At 37.8% G+C, this 24956-nt stretch overlaps 2 protein-coding genes and 1 long non-coding RNA gene across 4 annotated transcripts in view; 2 read left to right on the top strand and 1 right to left on the bottom strand.

Annotated features, from left to right (window-relative positions):
- Positions 1 to 6759: 6759 nt before the first annotated feature.
- Positions 6760 to 10123, top strand: LOC124874265. Of its 2 annotated transcripts, none has more exons than XR_007039741.1 (3): positions 6760 to 6990; positions 8161 to 9168; positions 9668 to 10123. It is a non-coding gene; the product is annotated as an uncharacterized LOC124874265 (long non-coding RNA). The 2 variants fall into 2 exon arrangements; XR_007039742.1 differs by having other exon boundaries at positions 6766 to 6990; positions 8161 to 8315.
- Positions 10124 to 10821: 698 nt separating this feature from the next.
- On the bottom strand, positions 10822 to 15252 carry LOC124874454. Its single transcript, XM_047375807.1, has 3 exons — positions 13811 to 15252; positions 12823 to 13693; positions 10822 to 10838 (listed from the first exon to the last, which is right to left on the bottom strand). Exons 1-3 carry the CDS (start codon positions 14066 to 14068, stop codon positions 10822 to 10824), a joined length of 1146 nt encoding a protein of 381 aa, XP_047231763.1. The 5' UTR covers positions 14069 to 15252.
- Positions 15253 to 16212: 960 nt separating this feature from the next.
- lmnb2 (lamin B2) overlaps positions 16213 to 24956 on the top strand; it is a 31473-nt gene continuing 22729 nt past the window's right edge. Inside the window, exons 1-3 of the mRNA XM_047375178.1 lie at positions 16213 to 16633; positions 20817 to 20953; positions 21423 to 21579. Of these exons, the coding sequence (XP_047231134.1) occupies positions 16415 to 16633; positions 20817 to 20953; positions 21423 to 21579 (513 nt within the window). The 5' untranslated portion in view covers positions 16213 to 16414. The remainder of the gene's footprint in view (positions 16634 to 20816; positions 20954 to 21422; positions 21580 to 24956) is intronic.

Raw genomic sequence — 24956 nt, 5'->3', positions numbered from 1 at the left:
GCCTTTCCCCTGGGAATCCACATCACGTCAAGAGAAGTAAACCAACAAGGGGCCTGAACCAACCCGGTGCGGGCCTGAGTCCTAAAGAAAAGGTGGAGTTCTAAATACAACTCCACTATCCTTGTCAAATGGGAGACATGCTGTTCACACAGGATTAGGGAAACCAAACTTTCTGAACCCTGTGATCCATCAAAACAGCGAAGCACATTCAAACCAACTTGTCATATTATTATGGCTGGGGGATTTAAAGTCAACCGGAATAACTTAATTAAATGGGGTATCACAACAATTTAACTGTGCAAATAAAGTTTCCATTTGTTCTAAAAGTAGTGATTCCACTTTCTGAATCCTTCAGCTAGGAGGAAAAAAACTTTTTCTCATGGACTCGCTTCTGAGTCTACAGAGAAACCAAAGTTATCCTGCTACAGAAATGTAATATACTGAAGGTGACACTGCGTGTGATCTGAGAGCAGAATAAATATGTCGTGGGAGACCTATTGGCTACATTATTGAGCCTTTGTCTGAATGTAGTTATTTAAAAAATGGTTTTACTGTCAAACAGATTCTGATAGAAGTGGAGATGAATTTAAATACATCACCCAACAAAACATATCTAGGTATTTAGTATACAGATGAGTAAATATTAGGCATAATTGGGCATAACTGATTGCCTGATGGCAGCAGAGTGCTTCCAATATGACCCTTGGTATGTGTACAATGTGCATGAAAAGCATTAGTGGTCCACATAGACCCCCTTGGCATTGTGGTGGTTTGAAGCAAATTTGTGACAGTAGTCTACAAGAGGTTATTGCACTCTACATTTATATATAGTAAGGTCTTAAATTATTCATGCCCCTGACATTATTAGCTTTATTTTTACCAACATATTCCTTCTGACTGGAAGTATTATTCCAAAGTGACCCAGCTGGAGTCCTGACTGATACATAATCTTTGGAGGGAGCTAAGAATTAGGCAAAGAGTCCTTCCGGTCTTTAAAGAGTTGGAGCTCATCCACAGAGAAATCTTTAAAACAACAGTGGAAACATGTAAAGAGCTGCTCGGCAATTCGAGGGGTTGGATTGCTGCTATACAAATAGAGATTTTTCCATTGATTGAGAGGGGTGTACATTATTTTCATCATGTAATATTTTTAAATAAAATGTTACAAAAACTATTTTTCTTAAAAATTATAGCTCCATTTACATTGTTTTACCTTTCAGTACTGGTGAATGTTTTGTCCTTGCAGCATTGGATAAGTTGAGATACATTTTGTTTTCAACTATTTCACAGGATTCAGATGAGATTTTTCCTACATTGTGTGGAAAAACATTTATGATCTATTTAATTGTTTTGAATCTGTCTTTTTAATATGTGATATCAAGCACAGTAGGATCATTTTTCCAATTCTCTAAACCAGTTGTCCCCAACTAAAATAGCAGGAGGTCCACTACCTCCATCATCCAAACACTTGGAGGCCAAATATTTTTAAATCAACTGACAAATACATTTTCTTTTATTTTTGTTTTACATTTATTTAACCCTAGAGTTTTTGTTTTTTAACTACTGATCAATTATTTATATGGCCATGAAATCATCTGCTGATAAGAAAAGTGCAATACAATTTAATTACCAATATTAAACACTTTGAGTGGCTCAGTCGAGCTGGGTCAGTACATCTTGGCATAATAATTCTGCTCTCCTTGTGCTTGTGGCAGGCAAGGCAATTTGCTTAACCTTTTCCTGAAGTTGTCCTTTTCCATCTTGGAAGTGTTTCTGCCACAGCTTCCATGCACTCTTTGATTACATCCCTGTCAGTGAAAGGCTTTTTATGTTCTCCTAAAATCCACTGTCCTCACAGTGAACACTCGTATGCTCACTGTTGCGCTGTAAAAGACTGTGATATCAGCCGTGTAGCTCGTTCATACGGTCCCCTCAGTTCAGATAAGACCCAGGTGGATAGTTTTGGTCGAAGTTCTTATGTTTGGTTTCATAATGTCTCTTTAGATTTCTACTCTTTATAAGTCCACTGATTCAGAACATAAAGGTGCTGGTCATAAAATTAGAATATCATTAAAAAAAAATGTTCAGTAATTCCATTCAGAAAGTGAAACTTGTATATTATATTCAGTCATTACACATAGACTGATATATTTCAAATGCTAATTCTTTTAATTTTGAAGATTATAACTGACAACTAATGAAAACTCCAAATTCAGTATCAGAAAATTTTAATATTACTTAAGACCAATACAAAAAAAGTTTGTTTTTTTTAAATGTTGGCCAACTGAAAAGTATGAGCATGTACAGCACTCAATACTTAGGTGGGGCTCCTTTTGCCTGGATTACTGCAGCAATGCGGCGTGGCATGGAGTCGATCAGTCTGTGGTACTGTTCAGGTGTTATGAGACCCCAGGTTGCTCTGATAGTGGCCTTCTGCTCTTCTGAATTGCTGACCTTGATTTCCAAAGGAATTGCAAAATTTACCTTCATCAGAGAACATAACTTTGGACCACTCAGCAACAGCCCAGGCAAGATGCTTCTGACGCCATCTCTTGTTCAAGAGTGGCTTGACGCGAGAAATGCAACAACTGAATCCCATGTCTTGCATACGTCTGTTCGTGGTGATTCTTGAAGCACCGATTCCAGCTGCAGTCCACTCTTTGTGAATCTCTCTCACATTTTTAATGGGTTTTGTTTCACTCCAAGGTGCAGTTATCTTTATTGCTTGAACACTTTTTTCTACCACATATTTTCCTTCCCTTCGCTTCTCTATTAATGTGCTTGGACTCAGAGCTCTGTAAACAGCCAGTCTCTTTAGCAATGACCTTTAATGTCTTGCCCTTCTTGTGCAAGGTGTCAATGGTCGTTTTTTGGACAACTGTCCAGTCAGCAGTCTTCCCCGTGATTGTGCAGCCTACAGAACTAGACTGAGAGACCATTTTACGGTCTTTCCAGGTGTTTTGAGTTACTCAGCTGATTAGAGTGTGGTACCAGGTGTCTTCAATATTGACCCTTTTCACAATATTCAAATTTTCTGAGATACTGAATTTGGGGTTTTCATCAGTTGTCAGTTATGATCATCATAATTAAAAGAAATAAACATTTGAAATATATCAGTCTGTGTGTAATGAATGAATAGAATATACAAGTTGCACTTTTTGAATTGAATTACTGAAATACATTTTTTCATGATATTCTAATTTTATGACCAGCACCTGTATAATACAATATTCAAATTAAAATGTATTAATAAAATGCTTTTTCACTTTCAAAATGAAGCTGCATTTTTTGACTCATAAATAAAATTTAAAATGTCAAATTTGAAAATTTAAATGTATTAACAGAAATTCTTTTTCATTTTAAAGTCATGGCTGCATTTGTGACTCATAAATTAAATTGCTAATAGATCTTTCAAACTGCGTTTTCATTTTCTTCTTCCTTAACCCTCTATGGTACAATGTTGCCATTTGGTAACAAACCCATTAAATTCCTTCCACACACACACACAAACACACACACAGTACATCCACTTTTAAGATGTAGTGCACTGAAAGAGATGGGATCTTAAGAACCAATAGCAGTGTTTAAATTTGTCACATGACTTTCTGGAGGGAATTTTGACACTTTTCTGCAGACATCTTCACAGGGAGGAGCTTCGCCAATTGACTCCTCAGAAATCATCAAAAAAAGTACTTTTCTGCCATTTTTGACAGGGAAAAAATATACATACTCAACAATAAGTGAGGTAAATTCACTATTCTGTGGTTTATTGCACTGTATTTGATCATTTAATAATGTTAAACTGTTAGAATGTGGATGTGGCCATATGGTAACTACCATTAAGATTACCTTTGTATTGCTAGCCCAGCATGTTGATGGTATGCACTAATATTCTAGAGCCTGCTATAATGCATTTTGTGAGTCCTTTCCATATTGCATATGACTATATTTGACACTCTTTTCTTCCATTTACAGAATAATGCAACAATGTTTTATAATTCCTACAGAAGAAAACCAAACTAGCACTTCCTGTGGATGGTAGTGAGGATGTATTAGGATTTAGTGATGAAGAAAAAGAGCAGCTTGTAACCCAGCAAGGAGAAAGTGAGGTTGATAGAGACAGTGAGAATGATGAAGACTATGAGCCAGAGAATGAGGACAGTGGAGACAGCGAGGAAAGGAGGAGCAGCGAGGACAGTGAGGGTGGAAGTGCAACTATTAATTATGTTGCATTAAAATGGCAGGTTCATAACATACTAATGATATACCAAGGATATTTGAAACTAAACATGATGGAGTCCAGCTCGGGGCAGTGAAATGGTATGACAATCATGCTGTCACACTCCTCTCAACCTTTGCCTCAGCTAATCCCACAGTGTCCGTCCAAAGATGGGACAAGAAACAAAACGAAGCAGTGGAGGTTATGTGCCCAAGTATCATCCAGACCTACAACAAAAGCATAGGAGAGTGGAACTCATAGATTCACTCATTGCTCTTTACCGAACAATGCTGAGGTCTAAGAAGTGGTACCACAGGATTGTATTTCACATGATGGATTTCACCCTCGTTAACGCTTGGCTTTTGTACCTCATGGACTGCAGCATCCCACAAAGAGAGGTCCAGAGCATGCTCCAGTTCAAAAGTAAGGTTGCAAGCTGCCTTTTCATGGAGCGGAAAAAGAAAAGGGGAAGACCCTCCCAACATGATGATGAAGATCTGGCTGGGAAGGGGACCAGAGTTACCACTGCACCAGTTCCACCAGCACCTGTGCGTTGGGACAGCACTGATCACTGGCCTGCTATCAGAGCAAAAAAGGGCAGGTGTAAATACCCAGGCTGTACTGGTTTTGTCAGAGTGCAGTGGACGAAGTGTGAGACCTACCTGTGCCTCACAGCTGAGAGGAACTGCTTCATCAGTTTCCACAAGCAGTAAGGCAAAGACGGCAGCATCAAGACACTATATAAATGGGTATAAGTGGGAAAAACAGCTATGCGTCATATAAATAAAGGTTATCCCTAACAGAAACTGTCGCCTCTTGCGTACTTGATGTCGCGCTCGCCCAGCATCTGTGTAGGGCGGTGGGCCCGAAACCCGAGTCCAGTCCATGTGAAAATAAGTCCAGGTTTAATTATGCATGGATATTCGGAAAATTCCGGCCTCGTTTTGCATGAGAAATCTCCAACACGGACTTAAAATGCTGTGCAAATCTGTCAAGATCATATTTTCTCCTCTGAGATGCGCGTCGTGTATTCACGTAAGCTGCTTCTATCGGTGAAGCATGTTATCTTTCAAAACCAATCACATATATATAGAATATCGATGATGTATTACAGATAATTACAGTTTCCACGGTCCCTGAATGCAACAGCTGGGAATATGTTGTCCAGCCACTGTGTTGAGCTGTCAGTCATGATTCCGCACCCCCATGATCTGAGGACCCGCCCCCCACGCCAAAACAGGGCCAGAAGTTTGAAGGCGAAAAATAAATCTGCAAGTTCGAAAAAAAAAAAAACTTCAATCTAAAAAGTACTTTTGAAATTTTTTTTTCCAGTTTCACATCTGTTTTTTTTTTTTTTAAGTTGCAAAACTTTTTTTTTTCCAGTTTTCACATTTTTTGGGGGCAGGTTCAAAATAAATTTTCAGGTTCAAATGTTATTCTTTTGAACAAACTTATTTTTCAGGTTAACATTTTTTTCTTTTGAACCAACTTTTATTTTTCAGTTTTAATTTTTTACTTTTGAACAAACCTTTATTTTTCAGGTTCAGATTTTTTGTTTGAACAAACTTTATGGCCCCAATTTAGCTCCGTACTACGGAAGAGTATTAGGGCCACTAAAAAAAAAAAAAAACATTCTGACTTTAATCTCAGAATTCTGACTTTAATCTCAGAATTCTGACTTTTTTCTCAGAATTCTGACTTTAATCTCAGAATTCTGACTTTAATCTCAGAATTCTGACTTTTTTCTCAGAATTCTGACTTTAATCTCAGAATTCTGACTTTAATCTCAGAATTCTGACTTTAATCTCAGAATTCTGACTTTTTTCTCAGAATTCTGACTTTAATCTCAGAATTCTGACTTTAATCTCAGAATTCTGACTTTTTTCTCAGAATTCTGACTTTAATCTCAGAATTCTGACTTTTTTCTCAGAATTCTGACTTTAATCTCAGAATTCTGACTTTAATCTCAGAATTCTGACTTTAATCTCAGAATTCTGACTTTTTTCTCAGAATTCTGACTTTAATCTCAGAATTCTGACTTTAATCTCAGAATTCTGACTTTAATCTCAGAATTTTGACTTTAATCTCAGAATTCTGACTTTAATCTCAGAATTCTGACTTTTTTCTCAGAATTCTGACTTTAATCTCAGAATTCTGACTTTAATCTCAGAATTCTGACTTTAATCTCAGAATTCTGACTTTTTTCTCAGAATTCTGACTTTAATCTCAGAATTCTGACTTTAATCTCAGAATTCTGACTTTAATCTCAGAATTCTGACTTTAATCTCAGAATTCTGACTTTAATCTCAGAATTCTGACTTTTTTCTCAGAATTCTGACTTTAATCTCAGAATTCTGACTTTTTTCTCAGAATTCTGACTTTAATCTCAGAATTCTGACTTTTTTCTCAGAATTCTGACTTTAATCTCAGAATTCTGACTTTTTTCTCAGAATTCTGACTTTAATCTCAGAATTCTGACTTTAATCTCAGAATTCTGACTTTAATCTCAGAATTCTGACTTTTTTCTCAGAATTCTGACTTTAATCTCAGAATTCTGACTTTAATCTCAGAATTCTGACTTTAATCTCAGAATTTTGACTTTAATGCAGGTGAGCACCTGGAAGCATCTGGGTGCAACCAGCTTCATCGCCTGAGATGTGAGTCGTGCAGGGGAACGTCCAGCAATCTTGGGGAACATGTCAGATTTAAGTGACTTTTTACGTGGCTGAGGGGTTCCTGAAGATGCCATTTCATTATTGGAAGAGCAGAAGGTGAGTAAAACAACAGAGTTAGTTTAGTGTCCAAAATGGAACAAGCTGTTAGCATGTTTGTTAGCTTACATCGTTAGGAGGAATAAACGTGTTCCACAATGTTACATCACACGCATTGAATATAGGGTTATTAGCTGCTGATTGCTGGAATTATCCCAAAAGTGTTGGTTGTGTTTTATTTTATTGTTCTTTGTGTTGAATGTTTTCCAAGGAAATTAACCAGTAGTTGAATTATAGACGCTAACCACCTGCCAACATGAAAAATGTATTTGATGCGTTCAATTGAGTAACGTTTCGTACAGCAGAGGAGAGAAACTTGAATGAAATTGAAGGTGAAATACATGTTTATATATATTAATCAGGAAAATGGATGGCTTGCATAAACAGCTGCCGATCCCCGATTGTTGTTCTGATTGTGGTTGACTAAAGATCCTCTCAAACCATTCGCTAGCACCAACTAATGTTGTGCAAATAACTATATATAGGCTATGTTAGTGGTACAATGTCGGAAAAATATACAAACTTGTTAAAATGTCAGAATCACAAAATAATTTTCCTGCTCTGTGTTTTATGTGCCAGCTCAAGACTTAAATTACATTTTATACTCTGAGCTACCCTCATTGTTGTCAGTGCAGTTATCGCCAAGGTACGGAAATGGTGGGCTACAGTTCACTAAATCAAACTTAATACACTCATTAATGTTTCTTATAAAACAGTAAAACTAAAATTGCTGGTTGGGGAGCACAGCCGCCTTGAACTTTGACCACAGGGTGATGTGATGTTGTTCGCACAACCAATGGAAACGTAAAATGATGTGATGGATGGATGGATGATCCAATTGCTGTTCCAAATAATGATATACAATGTTTCATTGTGTGTTCTCTGTGTAATACCCTTTATTAGACTGTATATTAATGAATCGGTGTTATTGTACCGACATGATAATCAATCCAATCCTTTCATTTTAAAATAAAGTAGAGGATGGTCCATTTACTGAAAGGCTATGCTTTAGCTCCTTCTTTCACCATTGTATGTCTCCCTAAAACAGTATATAGCTTTTATGCTATTTAAAGTCAGTATTTTCCTATTGGCATAAGGGTGATCTTAACACTGATTTGCAGGGAAGACTTTGAAAAAAAGTAATTGTGTTTTCTGTCTGTTTTTGTGCAGATTGATTGGGATGTCATAGCGCTGATGGATGACGCAACTCTGGCAAATTACATCCCTTCCTATGGAGACCGAATTGCCCTCTTCAATTTCTGCAAAAGCAAACAACCACTCTCAAAAAGAAAACAGGGTCTTCTGCCAAGAGTTCCCCTCTCAGAGTGAGAGACACAGTTCCTGAAATGTCAGATTTGGATGACCTAGTCAGACTGTACTTCAGACTTTCTTTCAGTAACAAAGAAATACTTGCAATTTTAGCACACAGTCATCAGACTATAATAAGTGTTCGAACTCTAAAGATAATTTGTAAAAGACTTGGGCTGTTCAGAAGGAAGAATCAGTCAGACCTGGAAGAAGTGATGGTCTTTGTCCAACAAGAAATCATGACCAGTGGTCAGATGCAAGGTTATCGATGGCTACATCTTCATGCAGTTCAATGTGGAATTGTGGTGTCACAAGATACTGTAAGACGCATAATTAAATTGGTTGACCCACAAGGTGTGGAACTAAGACGAGCTCGACGATTGAGAAGACGTCAGTACAACTGCAAAGGACCCAATGCACTTTGGCACATGGATGGCTATGATAAACTAATACTATATGCCATTGCTATTAGTGGCTGCATAGACGGTTTTAGCCGCTGTTTTATGGATGGAGGCTTACGTCACAAACAATGACCCTAAATTGATTGCAAGTTATTTTCTGAAAACAGTTTCATGCATCAATGGATGTCCAGAGAGGATACGTGCTGACAGAGGAACAGAAAATAGATGTGTCGAACAAATGCAGATGTTTCTGCGGAGAAACCACACAGACAGTTTTGCAGGGGATAAAAGTTTCGTTTATGGAAGAAGTACAGCCAACCAACGCATAGAAGGGTGGTGGGATACCCTCCGCAAACAGAGTGCACAGTTTTGGATGAGCTTATTTCAAACCTTTCAGGATGATGGTCACTTCACCGGAGACTTTTTGGACAAAAATCTTAACCAATTCTGCTTTCGTAATCTTATTCAGGTAAAAGGGTGTACACATGTTCTGTAATGTCTGTTTCAAAAGTTGAACATGTATATGTTCTGGTAGTGTTTTTAGAAATATCAAAAGGTCTTTTGTGAATAAAATGAGTTTATTTTCATTTTAATAATTTGATGGAATTTATTTTATCATTAGACATAATTACACCTTTCTCAGCACATGTGCATGGAGCAAATGTGTTTTTATTGCCAAATGTTTTAAATTAGTAGGGAGTCTGTTCCCCAGTGCTCCCTTGGGTCTGGTTTCAGAAAGCATTTTTATCAGTAAGTTAATGCTACATATGAAATTAGGGATCATACAGTTTAAAGTGTTGCACCTCTCTGTGTGCATGTGCTGTTTGCTGAAAGTGCTATTTTGTTGTTGTGCTTGGCATTAGAGGTCACTTTCTTTTTGTATTAATTACTTAATAAGCCCCAACCTTGGGAAAAGTTATTGTTCCATTATCTGTTTTATACATTTACACTGTGCTGTTTTTATGCAGGATGAACTTGATGACGTTGTGCACACATGGAACTCACACAAAATCAGGCCAAGTGGTGGTGCATCATCGGGTCAACCAGTAGTGATGTACTCTTTTCCAGAGCTGCACAGGGCTGAGGATAGACTGAAACCTGTTTTCATGGATGAGATCATTGTGTGCATGGAAGAGTGTACACCAAAAGGCCAATATCCCTGCGATGAAACAGTGTTTGAACTTTGTTGTCTGCTTATGGTAGAAAATGAATGGAATGCCCCAAGAGATCCACTTGTTGCTGCTGATCTGTATATAAGGTTAAGAGAAAAAATACTCCAAAGTGTTTCAGAAATTTCTGTAGTCAAAAAGAGAAAAAACAGTGTTTCTGTTTATCTTGATTATGTGAGTAGTTGTCATGTCTTACAGGTACCCTATATGCAGGTATTCTTGCTTTGTATCAAATGAAAGACATTTTGGGGGCAAGCAAACATGTAATTTTTACATCATTCTGTCAGAATATTAATGGTTATTACTGGTATAATGTAAATGCAGTGTTTTGATATGAGTTTAGTCTTTCAGCTACCATTTTACTGATCAAAGTAAAAAAATGTTTGGTTGACATCTTGTCCCAATATATAGTTTTTTTTTTTACTTTTACACTCAGTCATTAGAAGTAGCAATGCTCATTTCTTGTCAAATATAGATAGTGTGATGTGATCATCAGTTATGTAACAAATTCTTCTAACTAGCTATGCTTTCAGCTGCATAAACAAATGTATTTTTTCTTCTAACACAATTCTGTGTTGTTAAATAAATTCCAATGACAATGTATGTGTGAAATGTGAATTAAATGGCAGTACGAGTACAGCAAAAAGGATATTATAAAATTTGTAAACCTGCCTTCCATTAAATATAAACATCACTGTTTTGTTGCCAAGCATTTGTGAAGTATAAACTCACTAGCTATCCGTTGCATTCTGTTGCCAACTTTTTTTCTTACTATTCATGACTGGCAATCCAGATCGATATTTGTAAGCCTTGTGTGTATAAGCAAATTACCCATGCATTAACTCGGGGAGGAGGGGCAAGTTCAGCCCTCGAGAGCTACTGTCCTACATCTTTTAGGTGGATCCCTTCTCCATCATACCTGAATAAAATGAATAGCTTGTTATCAAGCCTCTTCAGGGCTTCCCTGCACCTATGTGACAAAACAGTGCCCAAAAGAAGTTCCAAGTTATTGTCCCATTAAGTCTGAAACCATTTGCAATTATCAAATGTGTATCTAACTTTTTCTAATGACATGTTAAAGACAAATAAATGGCATTCAGCACTGTTACTGAGTTCTTTTGAATTCTGATTCCATTCTCTTCATTTTCTCACAATATATGATTTACCTTAGGGTTATTCATTATCCTGTAAAGTTAAATATTTCTCAATTAAATTAGCTGATCACAGTCTTTAATTTGGTCGATGAAAGCCAAGCCACATGTTAAATTTTTCTTTCATTTACAGCCAACACATATTAAAAGCCGGAGGTAAGGGGATAGATTTGACGCCTGTTCAAATGGATAAGGAGCTAGATCAACATATTAAAAACCATGATAGAATTTTATTTTAAAGTAACATTTATTAGCAACATTTTACAAGAAACATTTTCTTGCTAATCCCAACAACATGGCCATTAGAATGAGCCAACCTTTAAAAACAGAAACTATATCTAATACAACTCTGTGTTATACATCAGTGACAGTGTAAAACATTAACACTATTGCTCTTGTGGTATCAAAAATAACAAGAGTCATCTAGGGTGTAGAGATAAAACAAGTGCTAATTGTTGAGGAAATGCAGAAACAAAAATTGGATATCTTCTGTTCACTGAGCACTGCACTGCATTGTATATTTTCTATTTATAACATTAGAAACCAGTACATTTCTTCAAAACAGACTGAATCCATTATGCAGTGGATTATTGGTGTATGAGAAACACACATGCTTAGAATCAATATGACATTTAGAAAATACTGGAAAATATATAAATATATTTTCTGTAACTTTCAATTGTACTTTAACAGCAAATACTAAAAATTGAAACCTCAGCCTAACTTAGCTAACAATTGCATAAACTGTAAAGAAACATACTGTCAGACATGACTAATTCAAATATGTAAAATTGTACAGATAACATTTACAATGTAACAATGTTTGAGTTTTATCCAGACCCAATAATAAAATATCTGGATTAATTAAGTCTGACTCCTTACTTACAAGAGTATTTGATTTAGCTAAACTGCTACAAAACATGAGGCACTAAAGAAGCTTAAAAAAGAAGCTTCATTATATTTTCTTTAGATCTCTTGAAATAATTTTTCTTGTTGCTGCTACAGGTTTCTTTCATGCAGCAGGAGAACTCAGATCTGGTGAAGACAGCTCTGGATATAGTAATAAACAGTGTACTCATTCTTTTTTTTTACCACTTCATTGTGTCGTGTGAAACTAGGAATGATAAAAGAAACTGGAATAATTGCGGTCAAAACTGGTCTTCTGACATAAATGGACAATTACTCAGATTTGTTTTAAACAGGCGTAATTTTCATAAGTTCAAAATACATATTCTTTATGTCTCTTTGCAGCTCTGCTCTAGTCTGCATGAACCGTTCAAATGTAGTGGATTGCAGTAGCTGTCTAAACAATGTCCATTACCCAGACATTACTTTCAAGAACGGCATTAAATTCAGAACGGAAGTCTGGGAAATTTTCATAGTTGTCAGCTATTTGCAGAATACTTCCACATGTGTGACCCACTGATCTTCTTGTGAATGCCGTCATATCTTGAAATTCCACAAAAATACTGTTTGTTACTATAAGATCAGATCCAGTGCAGAATCGCATACATTTCTGAAGTTTAATGTCATCCAGCTCTCTGATGAATCTTTTGAGATGATTTCCCACATCTTTTTGCTTTGGAGACAAATCCTCAGCAAATTTCAGCAGTTGGCAGACTTTTTTTGATGTTGGTTGCAGGTCTGAGAACAACTTGATCAGTGCCTCTGGACTGAGGGAAATATGTGGATAGATGATCTCTCTCCAGCAGTCAATGACAAACATTGGTTTTTGGACAAGCTCTTTGTGTGCTATTTCATAAAGGATTGTAGGCAGAGACTCGGCAGTTATTCTTTTTCTACAGCCATAACTGTCAAGAACCTCCACAAGATCATCTTGATCAACAGCAGAAAAATTCTTGACTGCTTCCCTCAAAACCTCACATTCTTGGCTGCTGACAAACTGTAGAAAATGTGCTTTAAGATCGCTGTAAACGCTACTGAAAAGCACTTGTTCAAGAAAAGGGATTGCAAGTTTATTTGGAAAATACTGACAGTCTTGGTAACCTTTCAAAAGTATTCGTCCAACTGCCTTCCATTTTGCAGCAGGAAAATCATGGCGAATGAAGGGCACTTTAACTGTTGTACCGAGGGTGCATCGCTCATAGAATTCATTCCAGAAGCAGGTGAGAACATCTCTTAGTATCCCTGAGCCACTGCCTGCTTCTTCTGTGTTGTCTGGAAGTATGCGCTTCACATTCAGTGTTTTTCTCATAATATCTGAATCAGAGAAAGCAGTAATAATGTCATGTAAAGTGTTAGTATGATGTACAGTGATTGTTATTGCATCATCTGGATTAGCTGGACTGAGGGGTACAAGAAAACCCTCATAGATTAATGTGTCTTCTGTATCTTCCTCAGCATTAAGAATGGGACCAAAAGTAATTTCTGAATCATCTGAAGGTTCTAAACCAGGGTGGGCATCAACAGAAGAACTCCTGACTTCCCACGTTTGCAATGGATTAATTTCACTGCTACTGCTTTCCAAGACAAATATGACTTCGGATGTCTCGCTGTCATCTTCTTCAGTAACTTTTGGCTTTGTTGCAATGTAGAAGCGTAACATTGTCAGCCTCGCTGCTTCATACATATTGCCAATCGTCAGGCAGGTGTCATCAGTAAGGTGGTTCTGTTTAAAGTCCCAAACCTCAAACTCAAAATCTGTCTCAGGACCCTTAGGAGACATGCCATCAGGAAAAAAAAGTTTCTTTCCTTCATGAAGAATTTCTTTTAATTCAGAATCAGTGGCCATTTGAATTTTTCTAGTCCCACCTCCCTGTTTCGCTCTCACCTGTTTGGTTATTTTTCCATCAGTATGTATCCATCCTATCTCAATATTTCGTGTTGCTTTTTGCTTCTTTGTCTGTCTTGTTCTTTCTTGAGAGGTGTTTTCCTTTGGACTTTCCTTTTTGGTTTTCATTTTCTCACAAAGCTTCTGCAGAAGACCCTGTTTTCTTTTTGAGAGTGGTTGTTTGCTTTTGCAGAAATTGAAGAGGGCAATTCGGTCTCCATAGGAAGGGATGTAATTTGCCAGAGTTGCGTCATCCATCAGCGCTATGACATCCCAATCAATCTGCACAAAAACAGACAGAAAACACAATTACTTTTTTTCAAAGTCTTCCCTGCAAATCAGTGTTAAGATCACCCTTATGCCAATAGGAAAATACTGACTTTAAATAGCATAAAAGCTATATACTGTTTTAGGGAGACATACAATGGTGAAAGAAGGAGCTAAAGCATAGCCTTTCAGTAAATGGACCATCCTCTACTTTATTTTAAAATGAAAGGATTGGATTGATTATCATGTCGGTACAATAACACCGATTCATTAATATACAGTCTAATAAAGGGTATTACACAGAGAACACACAATGAAACATTGTATATCATTATTTGGAACAGCAATTGGATCATCCATCCATCCATCACATCATTTTACGTTTCCATTGGTTGTGCGAACAACATCACATCACCCTGTGGTCAAAGTTCAAGGCGGCTGTGCTCCCCAACCAGCAATTTTAGTTTTACTGTTTTATAAGAAACATTAATGAGTGTATTAAGTTTGATTTAGTGAACTGTAGCCCACCATTTCCGTACCTTGGCGATAACTGCACTGACAACAATGAGGGTAGCTCAGAGTATAAAATGTAATTTAAGTCTTGAGCTGGCACATAAAACACAGAGCAGGAAAATTATTTTGTGATTCTGACATTTTAACAAGTTTGTATATTTTTCCGACATTGTACCACTAACATAGCCTATATATAGTTATTTGCACAACATTAGTTGGTGCTAGCGAATGGTTTGAGAGGATCTTTAGTCAACCACAATCAGAACAACAATCGGGGATCGGCAGCTGTTTATGCAAGCCATCCATTTTCCTGATTAATATATATAAACATGTATTTCACCTTCAATTTCATTCAAGTTTCTCTCCTCTGCTGTACGAAACGTTACTCAATTGAACGCATCAAATACATTTTTCATGTTGGCAGGTGGTTAGCGTCTATAATTCAACTACTGGTTAATTTCCTTGGAAAACATTCAACACAAAGAACAATAAAATAAAACACAACCAACACTTTTGGGATAATTCCAGCAATCAGCAGCTAATAACCCTATATTCAATGCGTGTGATGTAACATTGTGGAACACGTTTATTCCTCCTAACGATGTAAGCTAACAAACATGCTAACAGCTCGTTCCGTTTTGGACACTAAACTAACTCTGTTGTTTTACTCACCTTCTGCTCTTCCAATAATGAAATGGCATCTTCAGGAAGCCGTCAGCCACGTAAAAAGTCACTTAAATCTGACATGTTCCCCAAGATTGCTGGACGTTCCCCTGCACGACTCACATCTCAGGCGATGAAGCTGGTTGCACCCAGATGCTTCCAGGTGCTCACCTGCATTAAAGTCAAAATTCTGAGATTAAAGTCAGAATTCTGAGATTAAAGTCAGAATTCTGAGAAAAAAGTCAGAATTCTGAGATTAAAGTCAGAATTCTGAGAAAAAAGTCAGAATTCTGAGATTAAAGTCAGAATTCTGAGATTAAAGTCAGAATTCTGAGATTAAAGAGAATTCTGAGATTAAAGTCAGAATTCTGAGAAAAAAGTCAGAATTCTGAGATTAAAGTCAGAATTCTGAGATTAAAGTCAGAATTCTGAGAAAAAAGTCAGAATTCTGAGATTAAAGTCAGAATTATGAGATTAAAGTCAGAATTCTGAGATTAAAGTCAGAATTCTGAGATTAAAGTCAGAATTCTGAGAAAAAAGTCAGAATTCTGAGATTAATGTCAGAATTCTGAGATTAAAGTCAGAATTCTGAGAAAAAAGTCAGAATTCTGAGATTAAAGTCAGAATTCTGAGATTAAAGTCAGAATTCTGAGATTAAAGTCAGAATTCTGAGAAAAAAGTCAGAATTCTGAGATTAAAGTCAGAATTATGAGATTAAAGTCAGAATTCTGAGATTAAAGTCAGAATTGTGAGAAAAAAGTCAGAATTCTGAGATTAAAGTCAGAATTCTGAGATTAAAGTCAGAATTCTGAGATTAAAGTCAGAATTTTATTTTATTTTTTTAGTGGCCCTAATACTCTTCCGTTGTATCCCGTAAAAAACAAAATAAAAACATAATTTATTTTCAGCGCATCATCTTTTCTCCCATCATCCCTTGTAAAACCGGAAGCGTCCTCTTCTTTTGGCGCGGTGTCGGCCATCTTGGAATCACATCACTAGGTGGAATAAGGCTTTCCTGTTTCATGCTGCCGCAGCTCATTGATTACATTCTGTCCGTTAATTTAGAAGAAAGGCTGCCTTGATTAAAATTCAAACCACCAGACAACACTTGGTTATCTGTTTTTTTAACTTCGTAGTGAAGCAAAATCAGGATTGCTCGTAATGGCGACTGTTCGCGTTACTCCAAGCCGAGAAGCTGGTCGGCCAGCGGCCTCCACGCCTCTCTCCCCCGCCAGGATATCCCGCTTACAAGAGAAGCAGGATCTGCAGCATCTGAACGACCGGCTGGCTGTTTATATTGACCGTGTTCGATCCCTGGAGCTGGAAAACGATCGGCTGATGGTCAAAGTGTCTGAGAAGGAAGAAGTTACTACAAGAGAGGTGGGTGTAATAGGGCTCCTGGACCCATGTTCTGTAGCTGTCGGTGGACGCGCCTTTGCTTTGACACAAAAACTGAATAAACATCAAAACCAAGCGGTGCGTTTTACCGTGTCACTGTAAATAAGGTGAAGTTCATTGATTTGGTCTCATGTATCTGATAACTAACCTGTTTGCATGATTGCTTTTAGCATTGTGGTAAGATTGATCAGGAAAACCAGAGTGAAACGGTGCTTTCTGTCATTCTGCACAGGTGCTGTGTAGTTAGAACATTTTACTCCTGTTTTCTGCAGTAATGAATGCAGGCATTGTGTGATTTGTGTTTTATCAATGAAAGGTTTTATTTAATCCGACAGCAAGAATCCCGCAGCCTCCCACAACTCTGGGGAAAACCCTAAACCCCTGAAGGATTGCCGGGGGGGTCAGTACAGTGGCAGCCCACTGCTCCCTAAGGGATGGGTTTAATGCAGATAACTATTTTGTCAATAAAGTCTAAATTGCTATTATTGTTAATAAAAAAGGTACCCAGAGTGTTTTTCTGTCTGCCACGAGTGGCTGTATACTGCTGCTGTCTGAACAGTATGAGGACAAGTAAAAACTTCAAGGATTTATTTAGAAGGTACAAAATTAATTCCGTGAAATGTGGGTCACGACTGGAGATCATTGATTTATGAGGATAAAAATTTGACAGTTTAAAAAGCAGGTTCATAACATAAACGTGAGAACTGAGTTCACTGTCAGTACCTGTGTAACAAAGCAAGAATGAAGAACATTTTTTTTTCTACTGGCTCCACAAAAAGTACAATTTACAAGTCTCTGAATGTAGTTGTTAGTTGATTAAAACCTCTGAAGCATTATCAGGTCATCAGTTACCACTTCTTTAACTGAGTAATTTTATTAAATACTTTTCTAACTCCAAAAAGAAGAATTTGGTTCTCTTTTCTCTTAACTATTGTTATCTAGACATCACAAATGCCCCTTCTGCCCTCCTGTATATGCTATCCAGCATTTCTTGTCATTCATTTAGCTCTATTTTATTCTATCCTGTCAAGACTCTGGAAAAAGCTGTGAGTAAGGGAAGCTTTACTCCCTTTAAAAGACTATTAGCTGGTAAATTATTTTTTGTTTTAACTGATGAATAATAGTAAATGATAACACGCTTCAGAGTTTTACAGCTGATTCATTCCTTTCATTATCCTTTTGCACTCAATCCATGAGCAGGAAAAGTTTAAATTATTATTTTACATTTCGGTTTTTACCAACCAGCATCTGGCCAGAGATGTTGCTTTACAACAGCATGATTTATTTACAAGTACTAAACACTGATAATCACACTTTTTTATTGTTATAATAATCGGTCAAAGGGTCATTTCAGATATCTACAGCACAAACAAAAATGCTTAGTAGAAAATCTAGTAATTTGAATAGAAAACGTAGACGATCAGTCCTGAAGTTCAAGGAATTGATACCTTGACTTGTATTTATCGATGTAAAAGAAGATGCATAGACAGTGGAGTAGACCATGGCAGGACACAAGGGTGAGGAGGATCACTGGGAGCTTTTGGGAAACTGCATCCAAACCTGGAACAGTGGTCTCTCCTGCAGAGCTGTCTGCATAAAACCATGGAAAACGGTAAATAAGGATTCAAGGTCCACTAAGTTAGGTTTAGATGAAAAGCCAATCTTAGAAAAATGTTTATTTTTTATGTAAAAGAAAACTAAAAGAGTTCTATCTGGTACTCTAGGAAAATATTTTTATCACTATGATTTTACATGCCAAAAAATAGTTAGAAAGACAAATAAAATTGAGGCTGTAAGCAGCATACGGTGGCCCTCGTAGCTTAGCGCTGCTCGGCTTGCTGCGACTGGTGAGTTCAGTATCACAGACTTCACCCCACCGCTCCATTCTGCACGTGACCACTACGCAGCAGTATAGGCAAGCCTTGACATAGTGTTAAGGCAGGTTCAGTTCATCTCTGGCAAGAAGTCTTCAAATTTTGGCTGCAATTCAACCTTCCTGATGGAAACTGTCTTTTCCTGTTCGGTGGCAAAGGATTACTGGAGACTTCCTGTAGTGTTTTGAAAATGTCATCTGAAATTGTTATGCGTTATTAGACAGAGTTTGAAACTTCTACAGACTGTCAGTGAGGGTCATTTAGCACAGAAACCTGTTATTTTGTTTTCAATTGGTGGGGCTAAAGCAATGTCATCGATTAACCATCCTAAGGTGTTGTACAGTTGTCCACCACGAAGCACTCAAAATTTTGTGCTTATCCGATAATTAATCAGGGAGATGTAGCTGTTTGAAATATTCTAGGGGCACAGTTGAGTTAAAGTCCAAGTAAAACTGTGGTGACACAAAATACCTACCTGAACTTAAAATGTGAAAAATGTTCAGAGAAAAATATAATATCTTATATTCTGGTACTTGCAGTTATTCACCAAATACCTACTAAACGCTTTGTATTCACTTTGAGCCACCACACAGAGATAAAAGGTAGTAGTAGGAAATCACCGACTGACTTGCCGAGGTCCGGCTGTGGTTTGAGGGGAAAACCCATTCCAACCGCCCGCTTAGCTTAGCAGCCACACTGGCCAGCCAGCGGAGCTCTGCTGCTCTGAAAACTCGGGAGAACATTTCAAAGTACCTCATTGTGCACAGATTCAGTTTTGAGGTCTTTTTTCATGCTTAGAAACTTCTTTAAACTACTTTTTGTGACAAATTAATGGTATTAAAAATTATACATTTTTATACTCACCTCTATTTACTGCTGCTGGTGGCACAGTGCATTGTGGGTTATTTTGTTTTACAGAACATTGTCCCTTTAACAATCCTAGGTTAATCTGAAAAATCCTACATCCAGATCAGGACCTTTTTTATTGATGGAAGTGTGGATCCAAGAAAAGTAAAATGATTCTATGCTTTAATGGAAAAGGGGCTGATGAAAAAAGGTTATGGTGGAGCCAGACTTCAGCTGACAGTTAGAGCAGAAGAAAGTAGGAACCCGTTTGTCCCCCAGTCGTAACATTTGTTTGTATTAACGTAAAATTTAATACAGGCAATTGGAAGCATACAGTAGCACCCTACAGATAAACAATTATAATAAAAATAATTACATGACTAAATCAAAGGTACATCATTTCCATAAAATATTTTAACACACTAAATCCACTTCTGGATTTTTGTTATATTTAAGTTTTACTTTCTATTTAGTCAGTCAGTCATTTTCTACTGCTTATTCCGCTTATTTCTATTTAATTGAATTTAATTTTTAATGACCCTTCTGGAAACAGGTGAACTTGCCATGGCTATAAACACTGTGATGCAGGTATCAAAATATTTTTGGGGTAATGATCTATGTTTATTGTATACATCCCTATCAAAAAAAAGTTTGATTTTGTGTACTGTTTTTCCAAACATGGAAGTAACATCTAAATTATATATTTTTCTAAATGAGGGCTGAGGTGTTCCCTAATAGTTGGTTTTGTCATAATAAAGGAAGTTAAAATATTGCCATTGCTTACCTTTTTTTTTTCTCTTAACTACAATTAACCCTGTACCTTCAAAAAATGTTGCTGTGGCCCTAAAAACGTGTGATCTTTTTAACATTATATACTACTTCAGTTTTGCGTGTTAGAACAATTTGAAACCCCGGGCATTTTGTGTTGATAGCAAACTCTCGTATTCTTTTTCATTTATTTCCTGTGTTGTCAATTTGATTTGTACCATGTTTCTGTTTTGCTATTTTTAATAAAGTTTTGCACGGACAAAAGCTAAGCGTTGTGTGGTTTGGAACGGTGTGCTTGGGAAGCGCAGCTCAAGGCGGGAGCTCAATCTAATGGAACACCATTATTGGGCTGTTTGTGTTCATGAAGCTAATATTTACATAGATAGTGTTAGCTTGTGTTGTCTAGAATGTTTTTTACTTCACTGTTGCAGTTACGAAAACTTTACTCACCTTTTTGATTTGCTCTCAGTCATCAGTGTCATACATTAGCTTGTAGTGTTAGCATAGCTAGCAGTGGCATCCTTCAATTCAGCATTCAGGTTCTGGTTTTTCAGAGGTTGCCTCGTCAGGTAAAGAGGTTAGCTTATGGTTTTTTTCTGGCTGTACTAGCCATGTCACACAGATTGCACTGGCAGAATTAATTCACTGCTTTACCCTTTTTTTTTCTCCATCTTTAGGTAACAGGCTTAAAGGCTCTGTATGAGGCAGAGTTAGCTGATGCTCGGCGGGTTTTGGATGAAACGGCTAAAGACAGAGCCAGGCTTCAGATTGATCTTGGGAAGGTCCAAGTTGAACTGGATGAAGCTACTCGAAGGTAGGCAATGAAATATAAGGTCAGCTGCATTGATCTGAATTAGAGCTGCATGATATTTGGAAAACATGCAATAATGTTGGTGAATTTTTTGATGATGATATGGCTTGTTATAAAGCCATACTTGGCTAAACAGTGTTAATGTCTCTCTGCTCTGGGTGTATTGTAAACACAGACCCCATACAATGAGTAGGTTATGCAGCGACTGACAAAAAAAGTTATTTCCATTTCAACAACATGGTTAATTTGGAAATATCCATCTGGTGTTTGGGCAATGAAACAACCTAATGCTCTCCTAAATCGCAGTCTGCTGTATTAAACAAACTATTCTTTTAAGTGTTGACTTTGTGTATGGTGATACTGTGATCAGGATATATTAGTGTTACACTGTGTAGCCCTATTTGAAACCATTCTGAGGAAAGATTTCTGTGACCAGCACAATTAATTGTTGACTTTTCTTTTTTTCTTGAAGTGCCAAAAAAAAGGATAGTGATCTTGCTGCTGCATTGTCAAGGGCCAATGGATTGGAAGGGCAGCTGAATAAGAGTGAAGCAGCTCTTTCCACAGCTCTAAGCCAGAACACTGCACTCACTTCAGAACTTGCTGATGTAAAGAACCAGCTGGCCAAGGTAGGTATTACATTGGTCTTAGCACACAAAGCCTACGGAGTAAAACAAATCAGAAACTGAGAGAGCTGTGAACTCAGGACACCGTATTTAAATGTGTAGTTTCAGTTGATAGACAGTGTGGACTGGAAACCTTGAGCAAGGTAATAGCCTTTTTTCTTTACTCAGTGGAAATCTGTCTACAGAAGCAAAAGGTGAGAACAAGTGCTCCCAACATCTTAACATAGCTGAAATTTAGAGCCCTAAATAACCTTTTTTAAATTCCACTCACTCGCCAGTAACCAACAGTTGTTATAGAGACCAAGGTTAATACTAAAAACAGTGCTCAATTTTTGCTTTCTAGGAAACCTTAAACCCATTTTGCACTGGCTCGGTTTGGCCCTACGCGACTCCACTCGACTCGCTTTGCGAGTGATTCCATTACTTTTTTTCAGTACCGGTACCTACTTTTTTGGTCCCTGCTCCTAAGCAGGTCCGGGTGAGTAGGTGATGTGACGTGAACAGACTGCTTTTCACTGATTGGCTGTGGGAGGAGGAATGACGAGGTTTTCTTTTAAACAGTGCAGGAAAAAGTTAATAAAACTCGAGAGCAACTACAATAATATTAAGGACCACAGTGGCTGGAGCAGGTCAGACATGTAATTTTACCATTTACAGGTTATAAACCATAGAACAGAAAAGACAAATCAGCTTTCTGAATTACATGCAGGCAGAGCGCTATATTTAATAACATCCTAAATCAGCTGATCACACATAAAATCAGCTGTTCAGAGGCACAAACATTTCCCCCAAAACATACAAAACAATACAACCATAAAACAGAGCAGGAGCAAAGAAGGAGGGAGTTCAAACCATCTCCTTCATCGATCATGATGGGCAATGTGAGATGATTGGGAAACAAGTTGGATGAACTCCAAACCTGAGACCCGGCTGCAGGATCATATCCCTGACTCAAGCATCTCTCCGCCAGGCTTTCTGACCATACAAGCAAACAGAGATTTAAAAAGGAGTGCCAAATGCAAAGGAGGTGGACTGGAAGTACTTATGGACAACAGATGGTGTAATCCAGGACATGTTATGTTGAAGTGTCGTCGCAGGCAGTCCAGATATTGAACTGTTGGCAGGAAGTTTTCGGGCATGTTATTTACATGTTCTGGACAGAGCCAATAAACCTAAACACATTCTTCATTAGGTTCAGTTCAGAAACAAGCTCCGCATCCTCCTCTCCTGCTCACAGCCAATCAGACATCCCACCCTCCTCTGACCCAAAGCTTCCCTATACCACCTCAAATGTATTTTCTTCCACATCAGCTATGGACCCTTCTGCTTCTACATGTTTGCCTTCAACCATATCAGAAGATGCTGATGCTCCCTTTGCTTCCCCCTTCCACCTGTGTGTCTCAAGAAGTCAGCTGAAGATGCAACTGGAGAGACTGAATTGAAATAAGGCTGCAGGTCCAGATCATGTCAGCCCTAGAGTCCTGAAGGCCTGTGCAGAGCAGCTCTGTGGGATTCTGCAGCACCTCTTCAACCTTAGCCTGGCCCAGAAGAATGTTCCAGTTTTGTGGAAGACCTCCTGTCTTGTTCCGGTACCAAAGAAAACTCACCCATCAGTCCTCAATGACTATAGACCTGTTGCCCTGACATCTCACATCATGAAGGTCCTAGAAAGACTCCTGTTGGCCCACCTGAGTAAGCAAACAGTAAACCATCAGGACCCCCTTCAGTTTGCTTATCGCTGTGGAGTTGGAGATCAAAGATGCCATCATACACCTGCTTCAACAAACCCACTGTCATCTGGACAAAGCCAGCAGCACTGTGAGGATCATGTTCTTTGATTTCTCCAGTGCATTTAATACAATCCAACCTGATTTGCTTTGTCAGAAACTCCAGAAGACTCAGGTGGAGGCCTCAACAATCTCCTGGATCAAAGACTACCTGACAAACAGACCACAGTTTGTGAGACTGAAGGGTTGTGAGTCTAACCAGGTAGTCAACAGCACAGGAGCACCACAGGGGACTGTACTCTCACCATTCATTTTCACTCTGTACACCTCATACTTCCAGTACAAGACAGACTCCTGTCATCTGCAGAAATACTCGGATGATTCTGCAGTCGTGGGGTGGATCAGAGATGGACAAGAAGCTGAGTACAGGAAGGTGGTGGACCACTTTGTGGCATGGTGTGGAAACAATCATCTTATTTTGAACGTGAAAACAAAGGAGATGATTGTAGATTTTAAGAGAAACAGGAATAAGTCAAAAACTATTTATATCATGGGAGAAGAAGTGGAGGTGGTGGAGGAGTATAAATACCTCGGTGTTCACCTGGACAACAGACTAGAGTGGAGATGCAACTGTGAAGCTGTCAAGCAGAAGGGACAGAGCAGACTGTACTTCTTGAGGAAGCTTAGGTCCTTTGGTGTTTGCAGCAAGATGCTGCATATCTTCTATAAGTCTGTTGTGGAGAGTGTGATCTCTTCTACCATCATCTGCTGGGGAAGCAGCATCAGAACCAGGGACTTAAAAAAGCTCAACAAGCTGATAAAGAAGGCTGGCTCTGTTCTGGGGACTCCTCTGGAACCTCTGGAGATCATTGTGGAAAGAAGGTTTCTTCATAAAATGAAGAACATTATGGAGAACCCTGAGCATCCTCTTCATGAGACTGTCCTACAACAACAGAGTGTCTTCAGTCAGAGGCTTCTTCAGATCTGCTGTAAGACGGAGCGCTAAAAGAGATCCTTCCTGCCCACAGCCATCAGCATCTACAACGGCTCTTTGAAGAAACCTTCATAATGAGCTATAACAACATTTAATTTCCCTTTGGGAATAATAAAGTATTTTTTTAATTGACTATAACAATTACAGATAAATACACAATAACTAAATAAATACCAATCAGTGGACATGAAATCCACCCAATCTTATACGGCAGCTAATATTATTTCAGTAGAAGAACACCAGAACACATAAAATGTATCCAACAAAAATAACTTGGCCAGATTTTAATGCCAAGTGAAGCCAAAATATCAAATATTTGTGCAGTTCTAAAAAAAAAAACAATCTACATAACAAATGTGCTGCAATAAATATAAACAAGACCTTTAAAAAAAAAAACATGACCTTCAAAACTGAGGTTAGACCATATCCTAATAATAGAGCCCAAATCTCCTCTTAGTCTTAAAACTGTTATAATCCTCCACTGTTATATAAGTGTTCATAAATATAACTTCTAAAATTGATTTGTTTGTCTGTACTTTTCTGGCAACATCACTGAATATGCAGGTGTCCATAGTAGTAAACACAAGTCAAATACATGTAATGAAACTTACCAAGATCACTGTATGAAATTAAACATGTCATACAACAGGAAACTGAGA

The sequence above is a fragment of the Girardinichthys multiradiatus genome, chromosome 9 (genome assembly GCF_021462225.1).
Source record: "Girardinichthys multiradiatus isolate DD_20200921_A chromosome 9, DD_fGirMul_XY1, whole genome shotgun sequence".
Taxonomy (NCBI): Eukaryota; Metazoa; Chordata; class Actinopteri; order Cyprinodontiformes; family Goodeidae; genus Girardinichthys; species Girardinichthys multiradiatus.
This window is presented reverse-complemented; position numbering and strand designations above follow the sequence as displayed.

Excerpts from the sequence above, each read along its gene's own strand:
- LOC124874454 (XM_047375807.1), bottom strand. The coding sequence starts at position 14,068 with ATGGATGACGCAACTCTGGCAAATTACATCCCTTCCTATGGAGACCGA. Across the intron at positions 13,694-13,810 it reads ATGGAAAAATAACCAAACAG|GGTCCTGAGACAGATTTTGA; the intron begins GTGAGAGCGAAA and ends ATGTCTCCTAAG.